The sequence below is a fragment of the Siphateles boraxobius genome, unplaced genomic scaffold (genome assembly GCF_051911475.1).
Source record: "Siphateles boraxobius isolate OS27281-9 unplaced genomic scaffold, OSU_SipBor_1 351, whole genome shotgun sequence".
Taxonomy (NCBI): Eukaryota; Metazoa; Chordata; class Actinopteri; order Cypriniformes; family Leuciscidae; genus Siphateles; species Siphateles boraxobius.
Genome location: NW_027508977.1, coordinates 127,529 through 153,725, shown reverse-complemented (window position 1 = coordinate 153,725; position 26,197 = coordinate 127,529). Strand labels below are relative to the sequence as shown.

The 26,197-nt window shown below is 41.2% G+C and overlaps 2 protein-coding genes and 1 non-coding gene across 4 annotated transcripts; all 3 read left to right on the top strand.

Moving 5' to 3' along the window:
- Window positions 1–1,104: 1,104 nt before the first annotated feature.
- Window positions 1,105–19,482, top strand: LOC143702836 (zinc finger protein PLAG1-like). The gene is made up of 3 exons (XM_077196730.1): window positions 1,105–1,268; window positions 5,104–5,430; window positions 13,793–19,482. The coding sequence occupies exons 2-3, from the start codon at window positions 5,207–5,209 to the stop codon at window positions 14,727–14,729; spliced, it is 1,161 nt and encodes a 386-aa protein (XP_077052845.1). The 5' UTR covers window positions 1,105–1,268; window positions 5,104–5,206; the 3' UTR covers window positions 14,730–19,482.
- A 478-nt stretch (window positions 19,483–19,960) lies between these two features.
- On the top strand, window positions 19,961–24,977 carry LOC143702837 (small ribosomal subunit protein uS10). 2 transcript variants are annotated; one of them, XM_077196732.1, is made up of 5 exons: window positions 19,961–20,119; window positions 21,928–22,027; window positions 22,208–22,281; window positions 24,661–24,822; window positions 24,939–24,977. In XM_077196732.1, exons 1-5 carry the CDS (start codon window positions 20,117–20,119, stop codon window positions 24,957–24,959), a joined length of 360 nt encoding a protein of 119 aa, XP_077052847.1. In that variant the 5' UTR covers window positions 19,961–20,116; the 3' UTR covers window positions 24,960–24,977. The 2 variants fall into 2 exon arrangements, with proteins under 2 accessions (XP_077052847.1, XP_077052846.1); XM_077196731.1 differs by having other exon boundaries at window positions 24,661–24,977.
- LOC143702841 (small nucleolar RNA U54) lies at window positions 22,076–22,144 on the top strand. The gene has a single exon (XR_013190640.1). It is a non-coding gene; the product is annotated as a small nucleolar RNA U54 (small nucleolar RNA).
- Window positions 24,978–26,197: the final 1,220 nt, after the last annotated feature.

Below are 26,197 nucleotides of genomic sequence, written 5' to 3'. Positions count from 1 at the left end.
GCGCTTTATTTCTTTACTTTAATTTTACATTCCATTGAATTAATGAATTATTAGCTTTTTATATTCTCCCGCAGTTCCCTCACAGACCCCTAGGGGAAACCCTGAGTCTAGATAAACGAGTTCACTATAAAGAAGGTCAAATACTCATTCAAGATCATTTCCTGAAGGGAAACAGAAAGTCAAAATCAAGAAATCAATAATCAATAATGTTCAGGAAGTCATAATCAAGTTAAGTTTATATCCGGTACTAGCGAACATTATAGAATAAATTATATTTGCCAACAACGCAAATACTGTGAAAATTACATATTAAACCTTTCAAATATACATTTCATTGTTTTCGGTAAACAATGTATTTTTGCATAATTAAAAAGTATGAGATGACGTCATTTAAACGGTATTGATACTTTACGTCATAACGTATAAAGAAAACGAATTTAGATCTCCACGCATACAATAAACGCCTCAGAATTAAACACCATAGTGAGCACTTAGTCGTGCCTTAAATCGCTTCAAAACAAACATCAATCTCAGTCATTCAAACTAACGTTAGTATACAGAGGACCGGTGATTTAGCCCAGCTTAAATTTAACGCGACGTATAACTTCTACTGAATTAGAAATCAAAAGGAACACGCTTTATAGCAAACCACAAGCTGTGTTTGTCATGAAAACAGTAAGTTTAACGTCGCAAATACTTACATTTTTGTCGCACAAGAACACTCAACCTTCCCTCATGTCATGTCAGAGACGCACGTAACGTCTGTCACAACAACACAACTCAACCTAACTATTTGTAGCTGATTGACAGGCGTCGACGACCAATCAAACTGCAGGAAGGAAAGCGTCACCGGTATTGGTCGCGTGTATTGTCACCTCTTCCATCCAATGGGATCAGAAGATAACTGTTTTACCCGCCTATTGATTAAACAGATATTTGAACGAAGTGGCAGCGATTGACAGAACCACCGACGAGTGCTAAATTTTAGATTTTCTGAAGGGGAAAGTCAGTGGCGGTGAAATCTGAAAATGACAGTTTGTTACACAAATCACGAGCGCGAGGGAGGAGGGCGTATCGGTGGGCGTGGCCTGAGCTGGGGTTGGTTGCATCGCAGCGCATACACACAATGGCTGCTGGAAAGAGGCGAAAGCAAACAATTTTTAGGCCCGCCGCGTCTAGCAAAAAATATGAGAAAAAAATTATTAAAAATCCGGGAAATAGTTGAAAGTCAAGAAAAACACCCTAGAAAGGATGTTAACGCTCCTATGGTGAGTTTTACGCATATTAAGAAAATTGTTACGGCGTTCTTTAATTAAAATATCGGGGTTATTCAAATTATGAGAGAGGGGAGAGCTAGAGGGGAAAAAAAGTTTTGTGTTAATCAGCGCAGAGTCTGAAACTGAAGAGAACAGCAACGAAAGACTGAATTATACAGAAGATCGAACATTATTCTGGTGTTTGTTTCTGTCAAGTCACTTGACGCGCGGACTAATGTCAATAAACAGATAAGTAGTTGTAAAAAGTTGCAAAAAGTTTTTGAACATTTTGTTTTCTCTGGGAATAATAAGGACGGGATAGCGTGGCGAACTCACGCGCGTGTTTAAACGCTAAAATGCGCGCCGCGCGAAAATTCTGACAGGATTTGTGATACAAGGACCTTTCCGTGTTTAATAAACACGCTGTTTAATTTCGACACAGTTCGCAGTGTGTGCGTCGCGGTCAGTGTGTTTATTGACTATATTAGGGGTGTCATTGAGTCACTATAGCGAGAGAAGCTGCTTGTCAATATCGCAAACAACCAAAATGGTGGGAGAAGTGAAGGACTTACTAATTATGAGATGCTGAGTTCATCTAGAGATCCGCTCTGACAGAAAGTGCCACTGTGATCAGGATGTGATTGGTGGATCATAAACATTAAAGCACATAATAATAATTTAATGAGTTTTGATTGACACTGGGATGTCAGTCATATATAATATCAGAGTTATAAGTTGTTATTGGACGCGGGTGTGGTGCGTTTCTGCAGAATCTCAGCGCAGATTTACTGTATAGCTTACGATCAATAGTTTAATATGCTCGTGCATGTGATGATGATGATTGGCGCTCGTGCGGCATTCCGCGCAAAATACATGATCGAACTGTTAAAATCGGGAAAAAGTCTATTTTTAATGTGCAGTCGTTTCAATGTTTATTTGATGTGTGTGTGTGTGTGTGTGTGTGTATAGTAGTATATGGTGGGTAGTATGATTCCCATCTCCCCCCCAAACCCCCCAAACCCCCCCCCCCCCCCCCCCCCCCCCCCCGAAGGGGGTCAACGGGTTTACCGGGTTTACCGCGCAGTTGTTACGGATGTTCTTCTTCTGTTGCTGCGAGTGGAAGAAAGTTCGCGGTCCTTCAACGATAGAACACGTCAGAGGTTTCCCGCGCAGAACTGGTGTCGCAGAAAGAGATTTAGCATCATAACAGATCATATTCACACATTTAGAACTCATAATTGTTGTTTGATTTCGGTTGGTTGTCTAAAAGGTGAACTGATTGTTGGACAGAAATCACTGTAAACAAATAAGTCGGTAAAAATAGAGCACAATATAGTTTATAAATGTGAAGGCTATTTTACAGGTGTTTCACCTGTATATTTTGAATATTTTATTGTGTCGTGTTTTAGGGTAAAACGACTGGATAATTACAGGCTACATGTTCCTTTCCGTGTTTGTTTTACAAATAAGATTTGGTGCAGAAATATGACTTTGAAGCTTAGTTATTTAAATCAAAGTAGATTGTTTTATGTTTTGTTTTTGTTTTTTTGCGTAATTTTAGCTGAGAACAAAATGTTTTATTTGGTATAATTTAAATCTGCTCAATCACAATTTAATCAGGTAGCTATTGAGGTTTCTGACAGTTCTTCTCTTGTATGGATTATTTCTTACTGAGATGCATCAAAAATTATGTGTAACTAAATGATGAAACTCTGTAGGCATTAGTAATATTGCCCAAAGATATCTAAAATGCAATACAGTATATAAATATATTTTATTTTTATTATTATTATTTTTACATAACTGTACTACAGACCAGAAATGTTTTATTTTAATATTGTTCTGTAATACCTAAATATATAGTACTTTAAGCTAAATTCATTTTATAACTGCATCATATTTAAATTTCTTTTATAACTGTTTTAATTTTCCTTGCTTTTATTTTGGGATTATTTCAATCCCTTTCTGTAAAGCACTTTGAATTGCCATAGTGTATGAAACTTGCCTTAATAAACTTGCCTTGCCTTAAATATATTAGCCATTTAATTAGCCTAGTAAGCATTGCCAACATTGAAATACTAAAATTTTGATGCCATTAAGTAATTTTGCATATTTGCAAGAATCATAGAAGTGGAAGAGCTGATTGGATGTTAAAAGGCATACCAGAATAATTTAACTGGTTTAAAAAAAATGTTTTGTTTTTTTAAAGAATGTTTAAATATTTACAGGGTTGTTAGAGAGTGACTAATCCAGCATGGAACAGTTATAAAGGAGAAAACATTTATTCTGGCTGGTGTTTCATTAAACATTAAAGCTTTAAATTGGCATTTGCCCTTTGACTTTTCAGTGCCAATATTCAGCTGGAATAGCCTAGTAAAGACGCACATGGAATGAGTTGTGTGAAGTGAGGGGTTTGCATAGCATTAAAAACGTGTCAAACTATTATGAGTTTTTGAGATAAAGTGAATGCAATCCCAAGGCTTTGTAAACGAGAAGGCGAAACACTGCTGCGGTTATTAAAGAGTTTTACTAGATTCTGAGGGGTCGTTTACACCACAACGATGTACCAAAAACGAAACGTTTGAGTTTTTCTCGTACAGACGACAACGGAGTCAAAACGATCTCCGTTCACACGGATCCATGAAAACGATTAAAACGCTGCCAGGGCGGGTGGGTGGCGATGTCACAGTGTAAATAAACACTACTCGCCTATAGACTGAATATGTAATACGCATGACGTCACCGTCTTCACAAATTTCCGTTTTTGTAGTTTATACGGCGATGATAACGTATAGTTTTCAAAATCGTACATTTTCACACCTGAAAACGCTGATGTCGTGTAAATGAACATATAAAAAGTTTTTACTTGAAAACGGTGTTGTGTAAAATGCCCCTTAGGGGTTTTTCATGCGCTTGCATGTTACGTATTCACTCTAGTGTTTCTTTACAAAGTGACATCGCCATCTACTGGCCTGGAGGCAGAATAAAAGCGTTTTTAACAGTTCTCGCGAATCCGTGTGAACGGGGATCATTTTGACAATGTTGTCGTCTGTACGCGGAAAACGAAGTAGAAAAACAATTTTTTAATGTCATTCTTTTAAGGTACTTTTACATGACAACGATCTACTATAATGTAAACGTACCTTAAAAGAATGACATTAAAAAATTGGATAAAAAATATTCCACTGACAGCATTTGCCTGATCTGAGTTATTCCTACATGTAATGCAGAAAGAAGCTTCTCCTTTTACACAACACATATCCTGTATTGTTTTGAATTCTATGTTAGGCGTGTATTTATTGCATGTTTTGTTTATTTTTATATTAATGCAGCGTATCACTGTCGTCACAGAATTTACACTTTACAAATACATCAGCTTACAAGTGGTTTACGTTGCATACTACAATGGCATGGCACTGTTATTATTCAGTGATTGTGCCAATTAATGCTAGCAACATGTTAAAACAGGCTACTAGCAATGTGCTAATTCATGCTAGAAACATGGTTGCAATTTGTTAAATCATGCTAGAAACGTGTTAGCAAAGTGCTATTTCATGCTAAAAACATACTAGCAATGTGATAATCATGGAAAAACATGTTAGCAACTTGCTAAAACATGTTAGCAATGTGCTAGAACATGTTAACAACGTTTTATTGAGTGAATAAAATCTTCAAACTTCAAGCTTTTCAAAGTTATGTCATCAAACTTTACTCATGTAGTTTTAGCTAATGTATATATTAAATGGTAAGTTATTGTTATTATATGGGTTTTTGGCTTCAGAAAAAGCTGTAAAATCTGTAAAGTGTATTTTTTTAATGTTTGTTTTTGTTGCTATCTATTTCTCAGGGCCTTACGTCTCTGCTGTGTTGACGATTTGGGCTTTTACGCGCTCTCTGTGCCGGGACGTATCGCTCGTGTCCAACGCATGGCTTGCTGTCGCTAGGTTGCCATGGCAACAGTATCTCCCAACGACGCGGCAGAACACTGTCGAGTGAGGAAGAGGAGAGTAGAGGGGAAAGCAAGGAAGAACTTCTCCTGTCAGTTGTGCGAGAAGGCCTTCAACAGCTTGGAGAAGCTGAAGGTACACTCGTACTCCCACACGGGGGAAAGGCCGTATCGCTGCACACACACTGATTGCACCAAGGCCTTCGTCTCAAAGTATAAACTCCTACGGTAGGTACTTGTATTCTAACAAACAATTTAATGCCCATTATAGGTCTCTGATGCAAACCCACTCTCTCTGAATTTGCACATATGCGAGTAGATAAACTTTCTTTTGACACTACATTTAATTTTCCTTAAAACTCAACAGAATGATATATTTTTTTAAAAATTATTGAAAAAAATTCATCATGCCTTAAAATAGCTTGAATGTAACTCGACACCCTTGCCTCATTTAGTGTACATGGTTCTATGCATATGCAAATGAGCCCCGCCTTATTGAATTTTCACGTGCTTTTTTATTACGGAAATAACAACGAGAGATAAAAGCAACGAAGAAGAAAAATAATAGAACTGTAGCAGCACAGTAGATGGCACAATACAACACTGACACCTATTGGCAAATTACTATATTACAACACTCCCACTTAATTTTACAATGGGTAAATTCTAAGCCATTTCTTAGTAAAAGAATTTCTTATATTAAAAAAAAAAAAAATTTCCTGTAGTCCTTTTTCCATGTTAATAGTTTTACACTGTAACATAGTTAACAGTCTAGCCCATTTAAGATCAGACTAAAACAGGATTAAATGAAACAATGTCCAATCTCACTCCTGAAACACTCAAACTTCTGTCTCACCAATGGCTTGGTAAAGATGTCTGCCTTCAGGTCATCTGTGGTACAGTATTGCAGTTGTATTTGTCCATTCTGCACACATTCTCGAATGTAATGCTAGCGAATGTCAATGTGCTTGGTTCTTGAATGATCAACTGGATTCTTTGCGATTGCAATGGATCCTTGGTTGTCCTCCAGGATCACCACACGAGTAGCATCCATTCCAAGATCACTCAGAAGTCGTCTAAGCCAGACACATTCCTGAGCTGCTTGACTAAGTGCAACATACTCAGCCTCCGCTGTTGAAAGAGCAACAGTTGACTGTTTCTTGCTGAGCCAACTCACCGCTCCTCCACCCAGTAAGAACACATTACCGGTTGTAGAGCGACGATCGTCCTGGTCTCCAGCCCAGTCAGCATCTGAGAAACCGACCAAAGCTCCAGACTCTGACCGCTCATACTTGAGTGCGAGATTCAGTGTTCCCTTCAAGTACCGTAGAATTCTCTTCACCGCAGTCAGATATGAAACACTTGGATTTGCATTGAACTTTGATACAACGCTCAATGCTTGTGCTATGTCAGGTCGTGTGGCCATCGCAGCATACAGTAGGCTACCTACCGTAGACTGGTAAGCACTTGGGTTCAGAGCCTTGCTGACACCATCATTCCTCTTTAGCTTTACATTTGCATCTGCTGAAGATGCAATGGGATATGCATCATGCATACCATACTTTTGAAGAATGGCTTCAATGTAATGGTTCTGATGAAGGAACACACTGTTTTTTTCTTTGTCTTGGATGACAGAGATTCCCAAGATATAGGACAGTTATCTCATGCCCTTCATCTTGTAGCGCTTGTTAAGTGCGAGTTTCAGCTCTTTCATGCTTTCCATCGACTCTGTGATCAGAATTAGATCATCAACATACACAGCTAATATCTCCAGCTCCTGTCGAGATCTCACAAACACACACGGGTCTGATGTACTCTGTTTGAAACCAATGTTTTTCATGAACTCTGTGAAAGTTTTGCTCCAGCAGCGAGGGGACTGCTTCAGTCCATATAATGACTTCTTCAGCTTTCACACCAAATTTTCCTCCCCTGGTCTGATGTATCCCTCTGGTTGCTCCATATAGATCTCCTCATCCAGGTGTCCATTTAGAAATGCGGTTACCACATCCATCTGATGCACATGCATGTTATTGTGGACAGCGAAGGACAACAATGTACGAATTGAGCTAAAACGTACCACGGGTGAAAAAGTTTCATCGTAGTCAGCACCATACTTCTGTGAGTAACCCTTAGCGACAAGTCTGCACTTGTATCTCTCCACTTGTCCGTCACTTTGATTTTGATCCTTTGGTAATTTCACTAAATCCCACGTCTAATTTTCCCGCAGTGATTCATATTCCAAGTCAGCCGCCTTCTGCCATTCCTTTGCATTAGGACTCAGCATTGCCTCTTTCAGTGTGCTTGGTTCTGCAACACGACAAACACTAGCATAATGATCAACAGTTACCAGGTAGGCAAACTCATCATAACCATATCTCTTAGGTGGTTTTCTGATTCTGCCACCTTCTCTAGCAGTTTGATCGACAGTAGCATCGATTGGTGTTCTCTCGTCAGTTTTCATGACAACTTTGTTCTCCGAACAAGAAATGTCCACTTCTTGCTTCAAATCAAAGTCTGACTCATTGAAGATCACATCCCAACGAATAAGAATCTTTCTTTTTTTTTCGTCGTACAAGCAATAGCATTTGGCATTGTTGGCATATCCCACGAAGCGAAGCTTCACAGCCTTCTTGTCCAGTTTACTTCTTTCTGTGTCTGGGACATGTGGATAAGCTACTTAACCAAACAGTTTCATGTGACTCATATTTGGCTGTTTGTCGCACCATCTCTGGTAGGGCGTCACTTGTTTAAGAACAGATGTGGGAAGTCTGTTCTGTATGTAAGCTGCAGTTGCTACAGCCTCTGCCCAGTACGACTTTGTTAATTTAGCGTGAGAGAGCATGGTTCTCGCTGCTTCAATTAATGTCCTATTTTTTCTTTCTGCAACACCATTTTCCTGAGGTCTGTGAGGTACAGTTGTCTCATGGTGGATACCTTGAGCCTTCAAGTATTCTTGAAATTCTTTGGATGTGTATTCCCCACCATTATCCGTTCTTAGTCTTGCTATTTTCTGTCCGCACTCATTGGATAAGATTTTCTCAATGGGCTAGATTTGGAAAGAACTTCACTCTTCTATTTCATTAAGCACACCTTGCAACATCTAGAATAATCATCAATAAAAGTCACAAAGTACTTTGATCCACCTATAGATTCAGTCTGCATGGGACCGCAGACATCACTATGAACCAACTGTAGGTTACTTTTGGAACGGATTTCTCCTACTGGCTTATGTGGCTTCCTAGACAGCTTGCCTTCCACACATGCTTCACAGAAAGGAACTTCTTCCTCTTCAGGAAAGTCCACTCCATTCACCATTTTTTTTAGTTCCTTCAACTTAGTGGTGTGACCCAGTCGCTGATGCCACAAACTGGTTGCTATTAATGCACTTGATGCACAGTGACAGGCGGGCAAACTTCCATCTACATCCAGCTGATACAATCCATCAGATCTTTGTGTTCCCATTCCTCTGAGATTTCCATTTTTATTACGGATGTAACAGCGAGACTTCTTGAACTGCACTGTATTTCCTTTTTTGACAGCAGCTCCCACTGAGAAGAGATTCCCGGATAACTTTGGAACATACAGCACATCAAACATTGTGACATTTTTTACATCACTGATTTTTAATGTCATTCTCAGTTTAACATTACCAACTCCTAGAGCGTCAACCACTCTGCCATCACCAAGTTTCACAGACTGTGCTTTTGGAAATTGCTGGTAGTCTTTGAGAATTTCTTCATGACACGTCATGTGCTTTGAGGCTCCAGAGTCGATCAACCACTCGACCTGTTGTGTCATCTTATCCTGATTTGCCTCTCTGGCGATGAAGGCACTTTCAGACAAATCTTCATCATGGTCACATGTTACATTTTTAGCTTTGTGTGTTTTAGTCTGTTTTTTCTTACTTGGACAGTCACGCTTGATATGTCCTTCTTTCCCACACTTGTAACATCTCCATGAGCCAGGTCTGTCAGCTCTTATTGCCTTGGAGTTAGCCTGCATATCACTACGAACTTGTGTTGACATTGCTGATGCACCACCGGATAAAGCACCACTGGACATAGCACCGCTATAGTTAACATCAGCAGACATTTGTTTTTGTTCTTCATTTATTAATGCTTGCTGAACAAACTGCACCGTTAAACTGTCCAACTTAGTTTCCAGTGCAGTGACAATTGTAGCATAGATTGGAGGCAAGCTGCCCAGGAGTGTTACAATCTGGTACTCCTCTTCAATCACTGCACCTTTTGCCCCTAGCTGGTCAGTTAACTCCTTCATTCGTTTCAAATGTTCAGTTATGTTTTCTCCTTCCTTCATTTCACATCTGAAGTATTTTTTTTTTCAGAAACAGCTTGTTAGCAAGAGTGTCTCTCTCAAAATGTCCTTTTAGTGTGTTCCACACTTCCTTAGGGGTCTTACAGCTTGTTATCAGGTACAACTGAGGCATACTCACATTTAGCACCAACACAGAAAACGCTTTTTCCTTTCGTTTTTCAAAATCTGCTCTTGCCTGTGCATTTGCTCCTTCTGCCACGTTGTCAGTCTCCATCCCCATGCCCCATAGTCCTTTAGCTTTCATCAAATGTTCCATTTGAAATTTCCACGTTGCCCAGTTCTCTGGCCCACTCAGCTTTTCAATAAACAGTTTATCCTCCATTGTGAGTTCCAGAACACTGTCTATTTCACACAACAACAAAAAAAAATCCTGTGTAAAAAGTACCTCTTCTTTGCTTTAGCGAAGATCTAGGCCCATAACCTATTGAATTTTCACGTGCTTTTTTATTACGGAAGTAACGAGAGATAAAAGCAACGAAGAAGAAGAAGAATAGAACTGTACCAGCACACTAGATGGCACAATACAACAGTGACACCTATTGGCAAATTACTATATTACAACACGCCTCCACTCATCACTCACTCACTCAGAGATCCACTCGTTGATGATCACACGTTGATCTGATTGGTTACAAGGTAGTTTGTGACGTCAGAAACACCAGCGATTTCAAACCGTGTTTGGGAGTGTGTCTTTGGTTCACTGCAGTTTTAAGGAGAAAATACTCAGCAATGCTGTCGACTTATGAATTTACGCATGGTTTGTCGTAAAGCATATTAAAAACACCACATAGACGTATAAACAACATTAAAAGATGGGTTTTCACCGCAGGGGGACTTTCTTCTCTTCTCTACTTTCTCCTTTTCTCCAAATAATAGCTCTTTTGTTCTTCTGTGTATTTAAGTCCTGTCTTTATTCAGCTCTTTGTTCGGTGTCCTCAATGTTAAGGTGCTATGAAGTCAGTTTCCCTGAGTGTTCCTGTATTTTTGAATTAAACACTGTTTCCTTGGATTATTCCTGTCTTGCCCTTCATTAGATATAACAGCCCATTACAAAACACAGAACCAAATTCAGTATTTTTGCTGCATTTTTTATTCCATACACCCCCCCCCCCTCTCCATCACCATGGACCTTCCTTCTGTTTTCCTGTTGAGCCTGGAGCAGAAAAACCACTCCCTGGACACCAAACGCACTCTCCCGACCGCTCGCTCGTTCAGGGCACGCCTCCCAGGGAGTGGTCCTTATGAGGGAGGACAACTTTGCTGCATTCATGACTCCAGCCCCACTCCAGCCCCAGACACGGAGCCAGAGCCTGCCTCGGACAACGAGCCAAAAGACCAACCTGAGCCGTACTCCATCCCGGAGCCGGAGCCCAACGACGTGACTAGGTGCGCGAGCCGGCAACAACGCCTATTCCAGAGGTAGTTCTTGTGGTATTCGAGGGCATGGAATGGAGCCCCGCCCACACTCCCGCCACTGATGCTGAGCTGCTACTGGCCTCTGCTTGTGATATATTCCCTTAATCTCCCATCACCGCTGGTTCCGCCTAGCCGAGTCTCCTGTTTCTACACTGGTCCCGTCGTGGGGTGCGTTTCCCAAAAGCATCGTTAGACCAGTAAGGTCACAAGTTCCGTATTTATCAGCAGTTCAACAAGTCTTTGTTTCCCGAAACCATCATTCCAACGAACATTCGCAAACAGCATCGCAAACAGCATCGTTGTGTGTTTGGAACGACAGCTCTCAACCTGTGGTTAGAAGCAGAGTTTCATGTTTGCATGACATGTGTACTCAATAAATCCTAATCTTGAGTAAGCTGACATTCAGTACAATCTATATCTTTAATTTAAAATACATACAAATGTCATTTAAGTCTGTTAGTTTGTCAAGATGTTTAAAGTGTCATTTTTGTAAGTGTCAATCCGTAAATTAAGCAAAATAACTGAGAAAAAGTCCTCAGATGCCATGTTCTTAATTATAGCAAAACATCTAGTATTAATTCGATCTCAAACAGATTAATTAAAAATAGTTATTACTCCCCTATGTGTGTGACATTATTAACCAACGTGGTTGAACGGCCAATTTGCGACAATAAGGTTCCGGGAAACAGTCGTGACTAGCTAGTTGACTTCTTCAACGATGCATTATACTATGGTAGTGAAGCACAGAGTTATGGCGTTGTACGGGGAACACACCCCAGCCCCATGTTGTCTTCGCACCCTGTGATCCCTCCCACTCTTCCTCTCCCACCTCCTCTACCAAAGCCAGCCAGTTCCCCAAAACCTGTCACCGCTGTTTTTCTGTCAGTCCCTCGGCTTATGCTCAGTTCCATCTGGTGGTGTGGATCCGCCTCAAATCTTCCAGTCCCCGGCTACATCTTGGTGTGAGGAACCCCTCTCTCTGCCTCCAGCCACTGAGCACCAGACTCCACCTCGGGCCTCCGGCCCTTCAGTTCCACCTTGGCTCCATGCTCCCTCGTCTCAACCGGGGTCCCTCATCCCACTGGCTCCTTCGTCCCTCCATCTTCACCTTGGTCAGGCGTCACCCTGTTTCCACAACGGAATTCCTGGCCTCCGGCTATGCCTCAGCCCTCCATCCCTACGGACCTTCGGTTCCGCCATCCCTAAGTCTCTGCCGTTGTTCTCGGTTGCTCCTACTCCACCGCGGTCTTCCAGGTCCCCGCCTCTGCCTCTGTCCCGAGAACCGTCAACTGCACCTTGGCCCTCTAGACCTGCGCTGTCACCCTGGATCTTTGTCTCCTTGGCTCCAATGGATATTATTGACGGCCGGCTCTGTCACAGGAGATCGCGTCCCTGGTCCCTCCTCTTAGGCCTCCACCATGGCTCCCCCCTCCTGCGACCTTGCCTTGGATCATCTTGCTGTCTTCCTGCTCCTGTCTCCTCCTGCTCCTGTCTCCTCCTGCTCTTGGCTCCTCCTGCTCTTGGCTCCTTCTGCTCCTGGCTCCTCCTGACTACTCCTGCTCCTGGCATCTCCTGGTCCTGGCTCCTCCTGCTCCTAGCTCCTCCTGCTCCTGGCTCCTCCTTCTCCTGGCTTCTCCTGCTCCTGGCTACTCCTGCTTCTGGCTCCTCCTGCTCTTAGCTCCTCCTGCTCTTAACTCCTCCTGCTCCTGGCTCCTCCTGCTCCTGGTTCCTCCTCCTCCTGGCTTCTCCTGCTCCTAGCCCATCCTGCTCCTGGCTACTCTTGCTCCTGGCTCCTCCAGCTCCTGGGCATTAAGTTTGCCTGTGCACCCTGTCATTTTACCTGGTTTCCTGTATGTTTGATTAATGATTCCTTTCACCTGTTCTCCAGTTATTTGTTCTGTGTTGTCAATGTTAAGGTGTTGTGAAGACTTTCACAATATAAAACTAGTATGTTTGCATAGAGTTCTTCGTAAAATCTTAACACATTTTCCAAGACTCAATTTCATTCTAGAACTATTTGGCTGAAGTACCCGGTTTTTGGCATGTTCGCACCGCAGAAACTAAGAATGATTTTAGTTCTAGGAACTCCTTTTGGAGGAACTAATTTACCTCCTACTTCAGAGTTGGGTCTAAACCAGCACTATAGGAGCTACCAGTGTCTTATGTGTGCACTGATACACTGACCAGCACCCGCCATTTTTAAAACAGCTTAAGAAAAAGCTCTTATAAGATTATAGCCTATATATTTACTTCAGAAACTAACTCTATGAACTTGTAAAACAGTGATAGATGCGCCTTTTAACCTTTACACTGAGGAGAAAATCCAACGCAACTTTGAGGGGACCAAGAGAAACATAATTTTGGGGTTTTTCTGCTCAGCTAGCAACAATGGACATCAATCACACGGCAAACGCTAATAACTTTTCAAATACTGCCTTCTTTCTTTGTATAACAGTTCTATCTAATAACGTATTAGACAGGACTGTTAGACAGATCGTAAACTAATGAACATAGAGAATGTGAGCACTGTGAGCTCAGGCTCTGGCTTTCTCAGTGCCATCAAGATAAAGGTCTGTGCACCTTCAATATAAAGGTCACAACAACTAGCGTGTCTTACTTCACTTCAGAGTTCCTACTGGCGGTGCAAATGTAACTAGGATTTTGTTCCTAAGGGAACCATTAGTTTTCGGGGAACCACACTGGTGGCTAGGTTAGGTGAACGATGAACTCAGTTCCTAGAATTACCCGGTGTGAAAGCCCCTATTATATGACATTTGGTCATCAAAAGGAATAGCTCCTGCTATGGTCAGTGTACACTAATGCATATTTGTGTCCATAGGCACATGGCCACACACTCGCCAGAAAAGACCCACAAGTGCAGCTACTGTGAGAAGATGTTCCACCGTAAAGATCACCTGAAGAACCACCTCCACACACACGACCCCAACAAGGAGGCTTTCAGCTGCACGGAATGCGGCAAGAGCTACAACACCAAACTTGGCTTTCGAAGGCACCAAGCCCTTCACGCTGCTCACCGTGGAGACCTCACCTGCCAGGTGTGTCTGCAGTCGTACCCGAGCACTCCCCTGCTGCTGGAACACCTGCGCGGGCATGCTGGGAAAAGCGCTACCGCGACTAAAGAGAAGCGGCATCAGTGCGATCAATGCGAACGGCGCTTTTATACCCGTAAGGACGTGCGACGCCACCTGGTGGTGCATACGGGACGCAAGGACTTTCTGTGCCAGTATTGCGCTCAGCGATTCGGCCGTAAGGATCATCTTACCCGCCATGTTAAGAAAAGCCACGCTCATGAGCTGCTTAGGGTGAAGGCGGAGCCTGTCGATTTAATGGAGTCTCAATCCTCACCAGCATCCGGGCCACTCACGCTAAGATATCCTCTAGGTCATGCTTCTTACTCACCAGCACCGCCACTAAGGGCGGAGCTCGAAAGCTATCTCCTCGAGCTACAGGCTGAAGATACACCCAAGCTGAGCGCTTCCGCCACGGTGACTGGAGAGGCGACGTCGTCCCTGGACTTTCTGTCTCCACTGTTTAATTTTCTGCCTTACAGCCAGGGGGCGGGGCCTACTTTGGGAGTGGCTTACAACCAAGAGGAGGGGCTTCTGGCCACGCCCATACAAGACACACCGGAGCCTCTTAGCCTTCTTCACACAATCTCCCACTCGCAAAGCAATGCACTCGCTCCCAGTTACACACACCCACCATCTCTGAATACAACCACCACCCTGCCTCGCTTCCACCAAGCCTTCCAGTAGCCCAAATACATTCAGAAACAAACAAAGTGCACTTTTTATTATCAACTTAGCTCTTAATCAAGTTCAAACAAGCACAGTCCTACAAAACACCGCATTTTAAAGGAAAGTAGGGATGCTCCGATATGAACATTTTGGCCGATACCGGTAACCGATAACTCTTTATATTTGAAAGCCGATAACCGATATATTGGCCGATAAATCTAAATCCAAATTTTTATAGAATTTTTGAGGGCCTGATTACAAGTCTCACAATTAAAATCCATTTCCTAAGCCTACGATTATAATGTTATGCCATAATCATTTTATGTAGCCGATATGACAGACTTGTGCTGCGCATAACTGTATTTTCCTTTTTTAAAGTGATTCCAATCATATTTCAAGCAATTCAAAACCATCATGTTGAACAGTGAAATGTCTCAGCGGTAGGAAATAATACCATTATTTATCGGCTTTAATATATCGGTCATATTTTCTTATTAGGCCGATAACGATTACATGAAAAATTAACATATATCGGCCGATACCGATATGGTGGCTGATATATTGTGCATTCCTAAAGAAAAGTCTTGAGGACAGTATCACAGGTTTGCTCATTCAAGAGATTACAGATGCATTACTCGTTTTATGTTCTATAGAGGTGTTTACTGTAACTGAATATTAAGAAGCAGAGCTCAGTTTGCAGTGACGTTTAGCTCTCAAAATGCCGACAGAGACAGTGCATAGTTTTAATGTCCTCTCATTATTAACACTAGCGGTGCTGAAGTTCCATCAAGGCTAAAAGATCATTGATCTAATGTTGTTTCCATCTCTTTGTTTGTTGTATGGCTTATGAACTGTTGGGTACTGAACTACCAGCGTTTTAGTGACCATGTCACAACTATTTACAGCCAAAGGCAACCAAAACCTTCATAGCTATAGAGAGGAAGGCTCATCTCGTTATGTTTTTTGTTTTTTGATGGCTGTCTGCCTTCATGCTGCTGCTCGTTGTAAGGGCCTCAAAGGACACCAGCGCAGGAATGCTTCACAATTCACACCAACAAAGGGAAAGAAGGATGAAGAATCACACACACACACTCTCTCTCTTACTTTATTCAACCTCATCCACCCGAATGCTGGCTGTTGCACTGATCAAGGCTAACGATGAACCAGTTTTTGCTGTCTCGGCTTATAGAACTACAAAATACAATCTGTGACATCACCTTGACTTCTCTCTGAACATAAGCTGAAGATTTAGTCTCTAAATCAAATGAAGGTTTTTCGCATTGACAGCGATTTTGCAAAGTCATTCGTTTTCAGTGAGAGTTGGCGATTCGAGGCGACACAAGGGACTCGACTTTATGCAAATGGCCAGTGACGCAATGTGTCGGCTACTAACGGGAGTCCGCACAGATATGATGTGATCGGTCACATGATCTGTCCCAGAATGCAGCAGTTGAGTAGGAAAGCCTCAGTATGAGTGTGTGTGTGTGTGTGGGTTTGAGATTCACTGCTCTAGAGACCAGTGTTGGGGGTAAAGCATAATCAGACTACTTTTTTAAAGTAACGAGTAAAGTAGTGCATTACTTTTAAATTTAAAACTCTCTGGGCCCTATCATACACCCGGTGCCAGACGCAACGCAAGAGTTTTGTGCTAGTTTTTTTGTCACGCCAACGCAGTTTTCATTTTCAAGTCCTGCGCCACGTTGTCAAGTCAAGCCACCTTTATTTATATAGCGCTTTTTACAATACAGATTGTTTCAAAGTAGCTTTACAGAGATAACAGGAAAATAATGTTGTTCTAATATTGTTAAATATAAAATGAAATGTCCCCCAACTAAGCGAGCCAAAACCCAATGACGACAAAGGCGAAGAAAGGCGACAGTGAAGGAACCGAAACTCCATCAGTGACAGAATGGAGAAAAAACCCTTGTGAGAAACCAGACTCAGTCTCAGTTCTCCTCTGGCCAATGAACCAACAGTGTATGATTATGATTCAGGCAGCATTACAGGTCAGAGGTCAGATTGTATCGGAACATTATATTATGCAGTTCTTATCTGTTTCAAGATCGGCGTCATCACGCGCGTATGGAGACGAGTTTGTTGAGGACCAGTGGCGATGGCTGTCGTGTCGATGAGAGTTTAGTGGACACAAGCTCTGCCGACACTTCAGGGATGCGTTGTGGACGTGTTCCCGCGCAGGTCCACCGTGTGATCTGGACCATCTAAACGTTGTTTAAATTGCAAATCCATTATCGCTCATCTGTGCACCCATGAGCTGCTGGTCTGAGAGCCACGTGTGTGTTCAGGAGCATTGTTGGACCCTTACCAAAATAGACTGAGCCATTGACCAACACAAAACCTGCTCTGAAGTCAATGGCAAAGTATTGTTTTTGCTATTTAAAGAGCGGGTTAGTAATATGAGCCTATAGTCGGGTCACACAACGCACGTACACTCTGTTTATTACACACACACACACACTCTGCTTATTACACTCACTTTGTCCCATAGATGGTGTGCTTGCACGCTTTAACCTCACACACACACACACACAGCTTTAATGTCGCGCACGAGCAGATCCGTTTCCTCGTTAGAGAAGCGTTCAGTCTTTCCGCTTGTTTGTTTGTTTGTTTATTTTATCACACCCATTACTCACTAAGAGAATAGGGACGACCCTAATAGACCATGCGCCGGGAGCGCCGACCATTTTTCCTGTCGTTAAACTGCGCTTGTAGTGTGCGCTTTAGACCATGCGCTTAGATCGTTAAAATAGGGCCCTCAGAGTTACAAATATCTGAGTTTCAAATAAAGTAATGCAAGTAATTCCCCCCCCCCCCCCCATTTATTGACCTCTACTGTACACTTGTGAATTTGCATTTCCTTCAGTCTGAGGCTTATTCAATTCACTTTTGCTGTGAAAATACCTTTACATTTGCCAATAATATAACTTTTTTTTGTTATTACAAAATAAACCAGCAAGCCCAGGTGAGAAAAAGTTATGCAAAAGTAATGTAACACATAACTGTCCATAAAAAATAAATACGTAACGCAAATAGTAACTTTTTAGGGAGTAACACAATATTGTAACACGTCACTTTTAAAAGTAACTTTCCCCAACACTGCTAGAGACACGTGTGTGTGTGTGTGTGTGTGTGTGTGTGTGTGTGTGTGTGTGTGTGTGTGTGTAGTTGTTTGGACAGAGTCTGTAAATGTCTTTTTTATTTAGTTTGTCGGAAGTTGAAGGTTGTTAAAAGCTTAAACATTCAGAGAACCCCCATTTGGGGCGTATGTTTCATAATAGCACTTTCAGAAAAAATAATATGCCCTTTATTTTGTGAAAGTAACTGTCATAAATTACTTTAGATATCATAATTAGCCTTTAGAAGATTTTAAGCATATATACACAATGCTATATGTGTCATATTTTTTACAGGTACACTTCATACAGTGTTGTTTTTAATGTTGTTGTTGTTTTGCTTTATTGCACAAAATATCAAACTGTCAGTGTCTCAGAAAATGAGGCTTCAGCCAAAAAAGGTCAATTCAAGCAAAATCTCTTTAGCAAGTATATACAACATTTACAGTTTTTTTTTACAATCGCTAGGGCACATTCTTCAATACTTATGATCTTTCTTTCTTTTTAAACTCTTCACACAGTTCTCCAAACCAACTTTCAGTCAATTTCACATCCAAAATGCACAAAAACAAAAAGTCATTCTATAACACTAGCAAAGGTTTCACCCAACAAACACACTCTGTAACTAAACACTAAACAACAGGCAGCATTACACAATGATTTCTTTTGTAAAACAAGAATAACATGTTTAACATTCACTGCAGTTCATGTTACATTACGCATGTTTACATTGCAGTTCAAAAGTATTCCTCAGACGTTAAGAAATGTGTCCACGCGATTGTAAAACAAGCTAAAGCTAAAGCTAAGGTGTCTGATAGCTTCAGGAACCCTGTAGATCTGTAGTGGCGAATGACCCGCTTCCATGAGGTCATCTAAATGAGTGAAGTCGTTCATTTATTGCTGCTGAATCGTGGACGTGTGTGTGTGGGATTACAGGATCTCTCCTGTTCATTGGTACAATCACAACACGAGTGTGTATGAGTGACGCTCCTGCAATAATCTGATGGATAATGCTGCTAAAGGACAGTGTGAAGCCCTGGTGCTGCGACAGACCCTCTCCTCGCTTTCACAACATTTCAAAGTGTGTGTGTGTGTGTGTGTGTGTGTATGTTGGGGTTATGTGAGCCATATTGTTAATGTATTTGTAATATGGTGCATATATATCATTTAGAGGATGGATGATATGGATAGATGAAATAGCATTCCAGCCATAATTATGTGTTTTTAATGTCTCTGTAATGCCATTCTGTGATAATGGCCTGCTATTGCTAATCATGCATATTTTACTTTAATGTATTTTACGAACTACTGTTGTACATGTATAGCCTAAGACAGAATCCCATATATATATATATATGTGTGTGTGTGTGTGTGTGTGTGTTGCCACAGCTGATGAATCTAATACTGATAACATCATCCAAAGAGAACGTTATTTATTCGCTGACTATCCGAGTCAGGAGTGTGTTAGGGAAGGCAGGCTGTGGCAGCTGTGTGTGTTTCTGATGAGAGGTGTGTGTGTGTGTGTTTCTGTGTGTGTTCAGACGACCTTTGCTGCTATGTGAGGAGAGGAGAGATTTGGTCCAGTGTTAATACTGTCCACAGTACTGAATGATCAATAAACACGAGAAGGACTCACTTTACCAATTGTTTTTTGTTTGTGTGTGTGTGTGTGTGTGTGTGTGTGTGTGTGTGTGTGTGTGTGTGTGTGTGTGTGTGTGTGTGTGTGTGTGTGTGTGTGTGGAAAGTTTATTCAGGTTGAGAAAAAATTACATTCAATGTGTTTTTTGTTTTATGAGTTACAATGTTAAAATTTCTGTTCAGTTTAATTTTTTTCAATTGATTTTTTTAATGAATATATTGAAGCCACACTCATTTATTCGAGTGGTCCCACTAAAAAAAGAAAAGAAAAAAATCTGTTTTATGAATTACAATGTTAAAATGTGTGTTCAGTTTCATTTTTTTTTTAAATAGAATTATTTATCTTAAATGTATTGTAGCCATGTTCATTTATCCGTTATAATGGCCTTCATTCTCAGGGATCTCACTAAGCAAAAAATAATAATAAAAAAGTTCCCGCTTAAATACTCTTGTTCCGGCGGAAGTGCTGACGAGGCGCCGACGTCACGCAGTGCCCGTATGCTGCGTATAAAAGCTCGAGCAGGCCGTTTTTCCGTCCTTTCGAGAAGGATCGCGTTGAGATCCCGTTGCTCTTCCTGACTCACCGCTGTTCTTCTCAGCCTTTGATACGAATAAGTCGGTCAGGAATTAATAATCATGGTAATTTGAAGTTATACCAATATCATAAGTGTTTTTGACGCATATTGTGTTTGTGTTTAGGTGTGTTTGTGCATCAGAGTAAAAACGCGGCGCTGATGATTTTTCTGAGTGCTCGTGGTTTCTGAGACATTCGCGGTCAAATATTATTTTATTAACCGTTTTATGCCAAGCGTTTGCTTGTTTTTCTTTTTCTATGTTTGTTTTAACTTTATATTTAAGGCTTTAAGTAATCAAAAGTGTTTGTAACGTTACACATGCTAGCTTCACGTGCTAACGGAAATGTCCCACTTCTCATGTCGAGTTTCCGAGTTCGTCAGGGCTTTGTTGTACGTTGACTTAATGAACCGAAATCACGGAGAATGACAGGTTTATTCTCGCTTTTATAGTTTGGGGAGGCCAACATTATATTTAGAGTCTCATTCATATATTTTCCACGCAATCTAGATGTTTATATGTAGAAATGCTCTACTTTAACAAAGACAAGGCGATGCTGTGGGAAACTTGGCAATGCTAACGCTACTTGAGGACTTTCATGTCCGATTTCCTACTAGAAACTCGTATTAGTCACAGTAATATAATTCTGCAATGGTTAATCTCTTCATGAGTAAGTTAGTAGAGTAACCTACGAACATTTAAAAATTCCGAGTCCCGTTGCATTTTAGAGTTACCTTGTTTTTCTGGATAGTTTATTGTGCAACAAAACACCAATAATATCAGTTGTTTACCTCCGTGTAAAGGAGGAAATACTGAGAACACAACTTAATGTATACATTTTTAAATTTTGGCACAAATGGGTCTTTTTTTCTAAATATATAAAAATACAGTATCGATCAGCCACATTCTTTGACATTTGTGGATAAATTTACACTGTTAAAGTTTGGGATATAAGTTTTTTAATATCTCATAAGATTTATGGTCACCAAGGCTGCGTTTATTTAATAAAAAACTAATGTTGTAAAATATTACAATTTAATATAACAGTTTTCTATGTGAATATATAGTAAAGTGTAATTTATTCCTGTGATCGAAGCTTAATTTCAGCATCATTACTCCAGTCTTCAGTGTCACATGATCCTTCAGAAATCACTATAATATGATGCTCAAAAACATTCAGTATTATCAATGTTAAATACATGTACAATTTTTGCAGGATTCTTTGAATAGGAAGTTCAAAAGAACAGCATTTATCTGAAATAGAACGTTTTTGTAACATTAAAAACTATAATTCAAAAGATTGGGGTTAGAAATTATTTTTTTGCGAAGAAATGAAAGAAATCAATACTTTATTTAGCAAGGATGCAGTAAATTGATAAAGTGACGGTTAAGACATTTATAATGTTACAAAATATTATATTTCAAATAAATTGTCTTTTAAACTTTCCATTAAAAGAATTCTGGATTATTATTATTTTCACACGGATAATAATCATAAATGTTTCTTGATCATCAAATCATCATATTATAGTGATTTCTGAAGGATCATGTGACACTGAAGACTGGAGTAATGATGCTGAAAATTCAGCTTTAAATCACAGGAATAAATAACACTTTACTATATGTTCACATAGAACGTTATTTGAAATTATTTCCCACTATTACTTTTCTATATATATAAAATAAATGCAGCCTTGGTGAGTAGAAGAGACTTTTAAAAAATCGTACGAGTCCCAAACTTTTGTACGGCAGTGTATATATTCTGAATAAAGGTAGTATTAGTTTTATTGGTGCAGGTCTTCAGTTTAGTATGTGTGTTTATAAGTGTTATGTGTGAGTGTAAAGATGTTTAATAACAGCGTGTGTGTTTACAGGCGTTTAAAGACACTGGTAAGGCCCCGGTCGAGGCCGAGGTCGCGATCCACCGGATCCGCATCACACTGACCAGCCGTAACGTCAAGTCTCTGGAGAAAGGTGTGTGCGTTTATGACAGTGTGTGTGTTTGATAACCTGTGCTAAACACGGCAATGAGGAGGATAACATGTGAACGACTTACGTATGAGTTATACTATACGCTATTCTGAGCCCTTTTCCCCTGAACACTCGTGTGTGTGTGTGTCGGATGGGTCTTCATTAATCATGTTTTCTCTGTAGTTTGCGCTGATTTGATCCGAGGTGCCAAAGAGAAGAGCCTGAAGGTCAAGGGCCCCGTGCGGATGCCCACCAAGGTGAGACCCGCTCTCGTACACACATATCTCGTGCACATCGCTAACGCGCAGCTCGTGCGTACCGCTAACGCGCATCTCGTGCACACCGCTAACGCGCATCTCGTGCATACCGCTAACGCATATCTCGTGCGCATCGCTAACGCGCAGCTCGTGCGTACCGCTAACGCATATCTCGTGCACATCGCTAACGCATATCTCGTGCACATCGCTAACGCATATCTCGTGCACATCGCTAACGCATATCTCGTGCACATCGCTGACGCGCATCTCGTGCGCACCGCTGACGCGCATCATCTCGTGCGCACCGCTGACGCGCATCATCTCGTGCGCACCGCTGACGCGCATCATCTCGTGCGCACCGCTGACGCGCATCATCTCGTGCGCACCGCTGACGCGCATCATCTCGTGCGCACCGCTGACGCGCATCATCTCGTGCGCACCGCTGACGCGCATCATCTCGTGCGCACCGCTGACGCGCATCATCTCGTGCGCACCGCTGACGCGCATCATCTCGTGCGCACCGCTGACGCGCATCATCTCGTGCGCACCGCTGACGCGCATCATCTCGTGCGCACCGCTGACGCGCATCATCTCGTGCGCACCGCTGACGCGCATCATCTCGTGCGCACCGCTGACGCGCATCATCTCGTGCGCACCGCTGACGCGCATCTCTCGTGCGCACCGCTGACGCATATCTCGTGCGCACCGCTGACGCGCATCATCTCGTGCGCACCGCTGACGCGCATCATCTCGTGCGCACCGCTGACGCGCATCATCTCGTGCGCACCGCTGACGCGCATCATCTCGTGCGCACCGCTGACGCGCATCATCTCGTGCGCACCGCTGACGCGCATCATCTCGTGCGTACCGCTAACGCATATCTCGTGCCCACCGCTGACGCGCATCATCTCGTGCGCACCGCTGACGCGCATCATCTCGTGCGCACCGCTGACGCGCATCATCTCGTGCGCACCGCCTTTCAGGAAAATTCACCGTTAAGCGCAGCTTATTAATTAACTGTTTTTACCAGGGTAACCGTTATTTCTGCTTTTCCATAAGCACCACCTACTGGCAAGTCGAACAATATTTTTGCGTAACATTGTTAACTGGGGAATCGAATAGAAGCAAATGTCTTATTTTGACATTCCTTTTTTAAAGGCTGAAATGTGAGGTTTATCAAACTTTTGTCAGCCTGTATTTGGTTTAAATGGTGTGGTCGTTTTATGATTTGTTACCATAGACGTTGCTCTACTCTGCCCGTACTTTAATATTGGTGCGGGTAAAAACCCTGCAGATGCCGAGTAACTTTCCCCTGACACGTTACTCCCTAAAAAGTAACTATTTGCGTTAATTTGTTACGTTTTATGAAAAAGTAATATTACGTTATTTTTTTCGGACCAGAGCTGGTCTTACTGGCTTTGTATTTTAATGACAAAACCATTTTTTGCCGATGTAAAGGCTCTTTCACAGCAAAAGTGAACTGAATAAGCCAGTCTGTACAGTAGAGGTGAATAAATGCGGAATCAATGTAACTTGCATTACTTAATTAAAGTTACTGATATATAGATTGATGCGTTACTTTAAGTCAGTGGTTCTTGGAGTGTGAGGCACGGGAGATCAGAAAAATGACAATCTCAAAAAAAATTGCATTTAACAATTGGAAAAAATGATCAAAATAAGCTTTCAGGACAAAAAAAGATGTTCTGACGGCGTTTAAGTGCGTGAATAGTGTTTAGCGCTCTGTCTTTGCCGTTCGTTGCCGCTGTATAATTACACTCGTTCTTCTGGAACAAGCCCAGCGTAGAAGCCGCTCGCCGTAGAAGCACTTCAGCCAATCACAAGCTGCGCTCTGCAAACGGGCTTACAGGGCCAACTCGAGAAACTAGAATATCCTGCAAACGTTATTTTTATTATGGCTTATAAAACCCAAATTTAAAATCACAGAAAATTAAATTAAATTGAAATAAAAAAGGATTTTAAGTACAGAAATGTCGGCCCTCTGAAAAGTATGATCATGCACATGTATATAGATTCTATATATTAAAAATATTAGTTTCACCTTTTAATTTGAATTACTGAAATGCATGAACTGTTGTGTGATATTCTCACCTGTATAATGGTGCTTTTATGGTGTTCATCCAAAGCATCACTTAACTATTTAAATGTTTATTTAAATTAAGTTTAAGTTCTATTCTCTCTTACTGTTATGATTCAATGACATATTTTTTTTAAAATGTATATGAGTGCAAGTTTTTTTAAAGGGGGCGTGGCCAAGAAAGTTTGAGAAGCACTGCTTTAATCTGTGTAACTGGAGTTACTGTAAGTGTCCTGTGATGATGATCAGTGCTGTGAGTAAAGTGTTCCTCTCCTCTCCTGAAGACCCTGCGCATCACGACCCGGAAGACCCCGTGTGGCGAAGGGTCCAAGACCTGGGACCGCTTCCAGATGCGGATCCACAAGCGGCTGATCGACCTGCACAGTCCCTCTGAGATCGTGAAGCAGATCACCAGCATCAGCATCGAGCCCGGCGTCGAGGTGGAGGTCACCATCGCAGACGCTTAATGAACACGTCATCTGACATCTGACTGCTGTTTATTCACCCACACACACACACACACACACACACAGAGATCATCAGCACCGAGCCCGGCGTGGAGGTCACCATCACAGATGCTTAATAAACACGTCATCTCTGACATCTGACTGCTGTGTTTATTCACACACACACACAGAGATCATCAGCACCGAGCCCGGCGTCACTTAACGCGTCTCTCACACACACACACTTGTACACGTTCTGTTAGAAAGCATTGTTTTCTCCTTTGTAACAAACTTAAAAGGGAAAGCTGTTGCGTTCCAATATTGGTTCTGGAGAAACTACAGTAGTCCACATTTGAAGTGGATCAAAACCTCTCAAAGTTATTCATGAGTTTTGAACATTACCCGTTCTTGTCTTAGGATAACTTCTATTAACTTCAAATGTTGAATACTGTAGTTCAAAACTTGAGAATTCATGAAAAGCGTGGGAAAATTTGTGATGTATGAGGAAGAAAAAATGTTTTTTATGATTCTAAGCACAAGTGTAAACAGTGACAAAAAGCAAAGATACTTGTGTGGAAGAGCTTTTCAAGCACCCTAACTAAAAGATTATTGCTCTTTCAAACAAACTTAAAGTAGTTGTGTTCCAGTCCTCATTCTCACCCAGTTCTGCTGAAGTGAGTTTCAAACCTGCGATTCAATGAAACTCATGATCTGAGAAATCAGTGTTTGTGTGAGATGGGCAAGGATTTAATTTTTAGAAACCCAAATAAGAGGTTAAACTACCCAAAAGCATAAACTGAAAGAGTTAAAATACCTTTCAAACACTGTAACTGAAGCTAAATGTCTTTCCCCAGTGAAATTATATATACAGTCTGTCAAATTATTAGTTAACCTCGATATTAACGTGAACTAACAATAAGCAATACTTTTACATCACTTATTGAACTTGGTTAATGTGATATTTAATACATTGATGATCAGAAGCAAGTTTACACGGTTTACTAAATATGAAAGTTTTAAAGATTAGTGCTGTAAAATTAAATCACTTTTTGTTAATGCAATAATGTTAAATGTATTATGAATTAATACCATCATACTTTAAAGACATAATGTTTAATATGAAAAATTAAATGTCCAGCACTCATAAACCCTGAAATGTGAATTTTTACGAATATAAATATTTCTGTAACACTTTACAATAAGGTTCATTAGTTAACTACTTTAGTTGACATGAACTAAGAAAGAACAATACTTCTACAGCATTTACTAATCTTAGTTAATATTAATTTCAACATTTACTAAAACGTCAATAAAAGCAAAGGTTGTACTTGTTAACATTAGTTAATGCGCTGTGAACAAACAATGAACAGCTCTA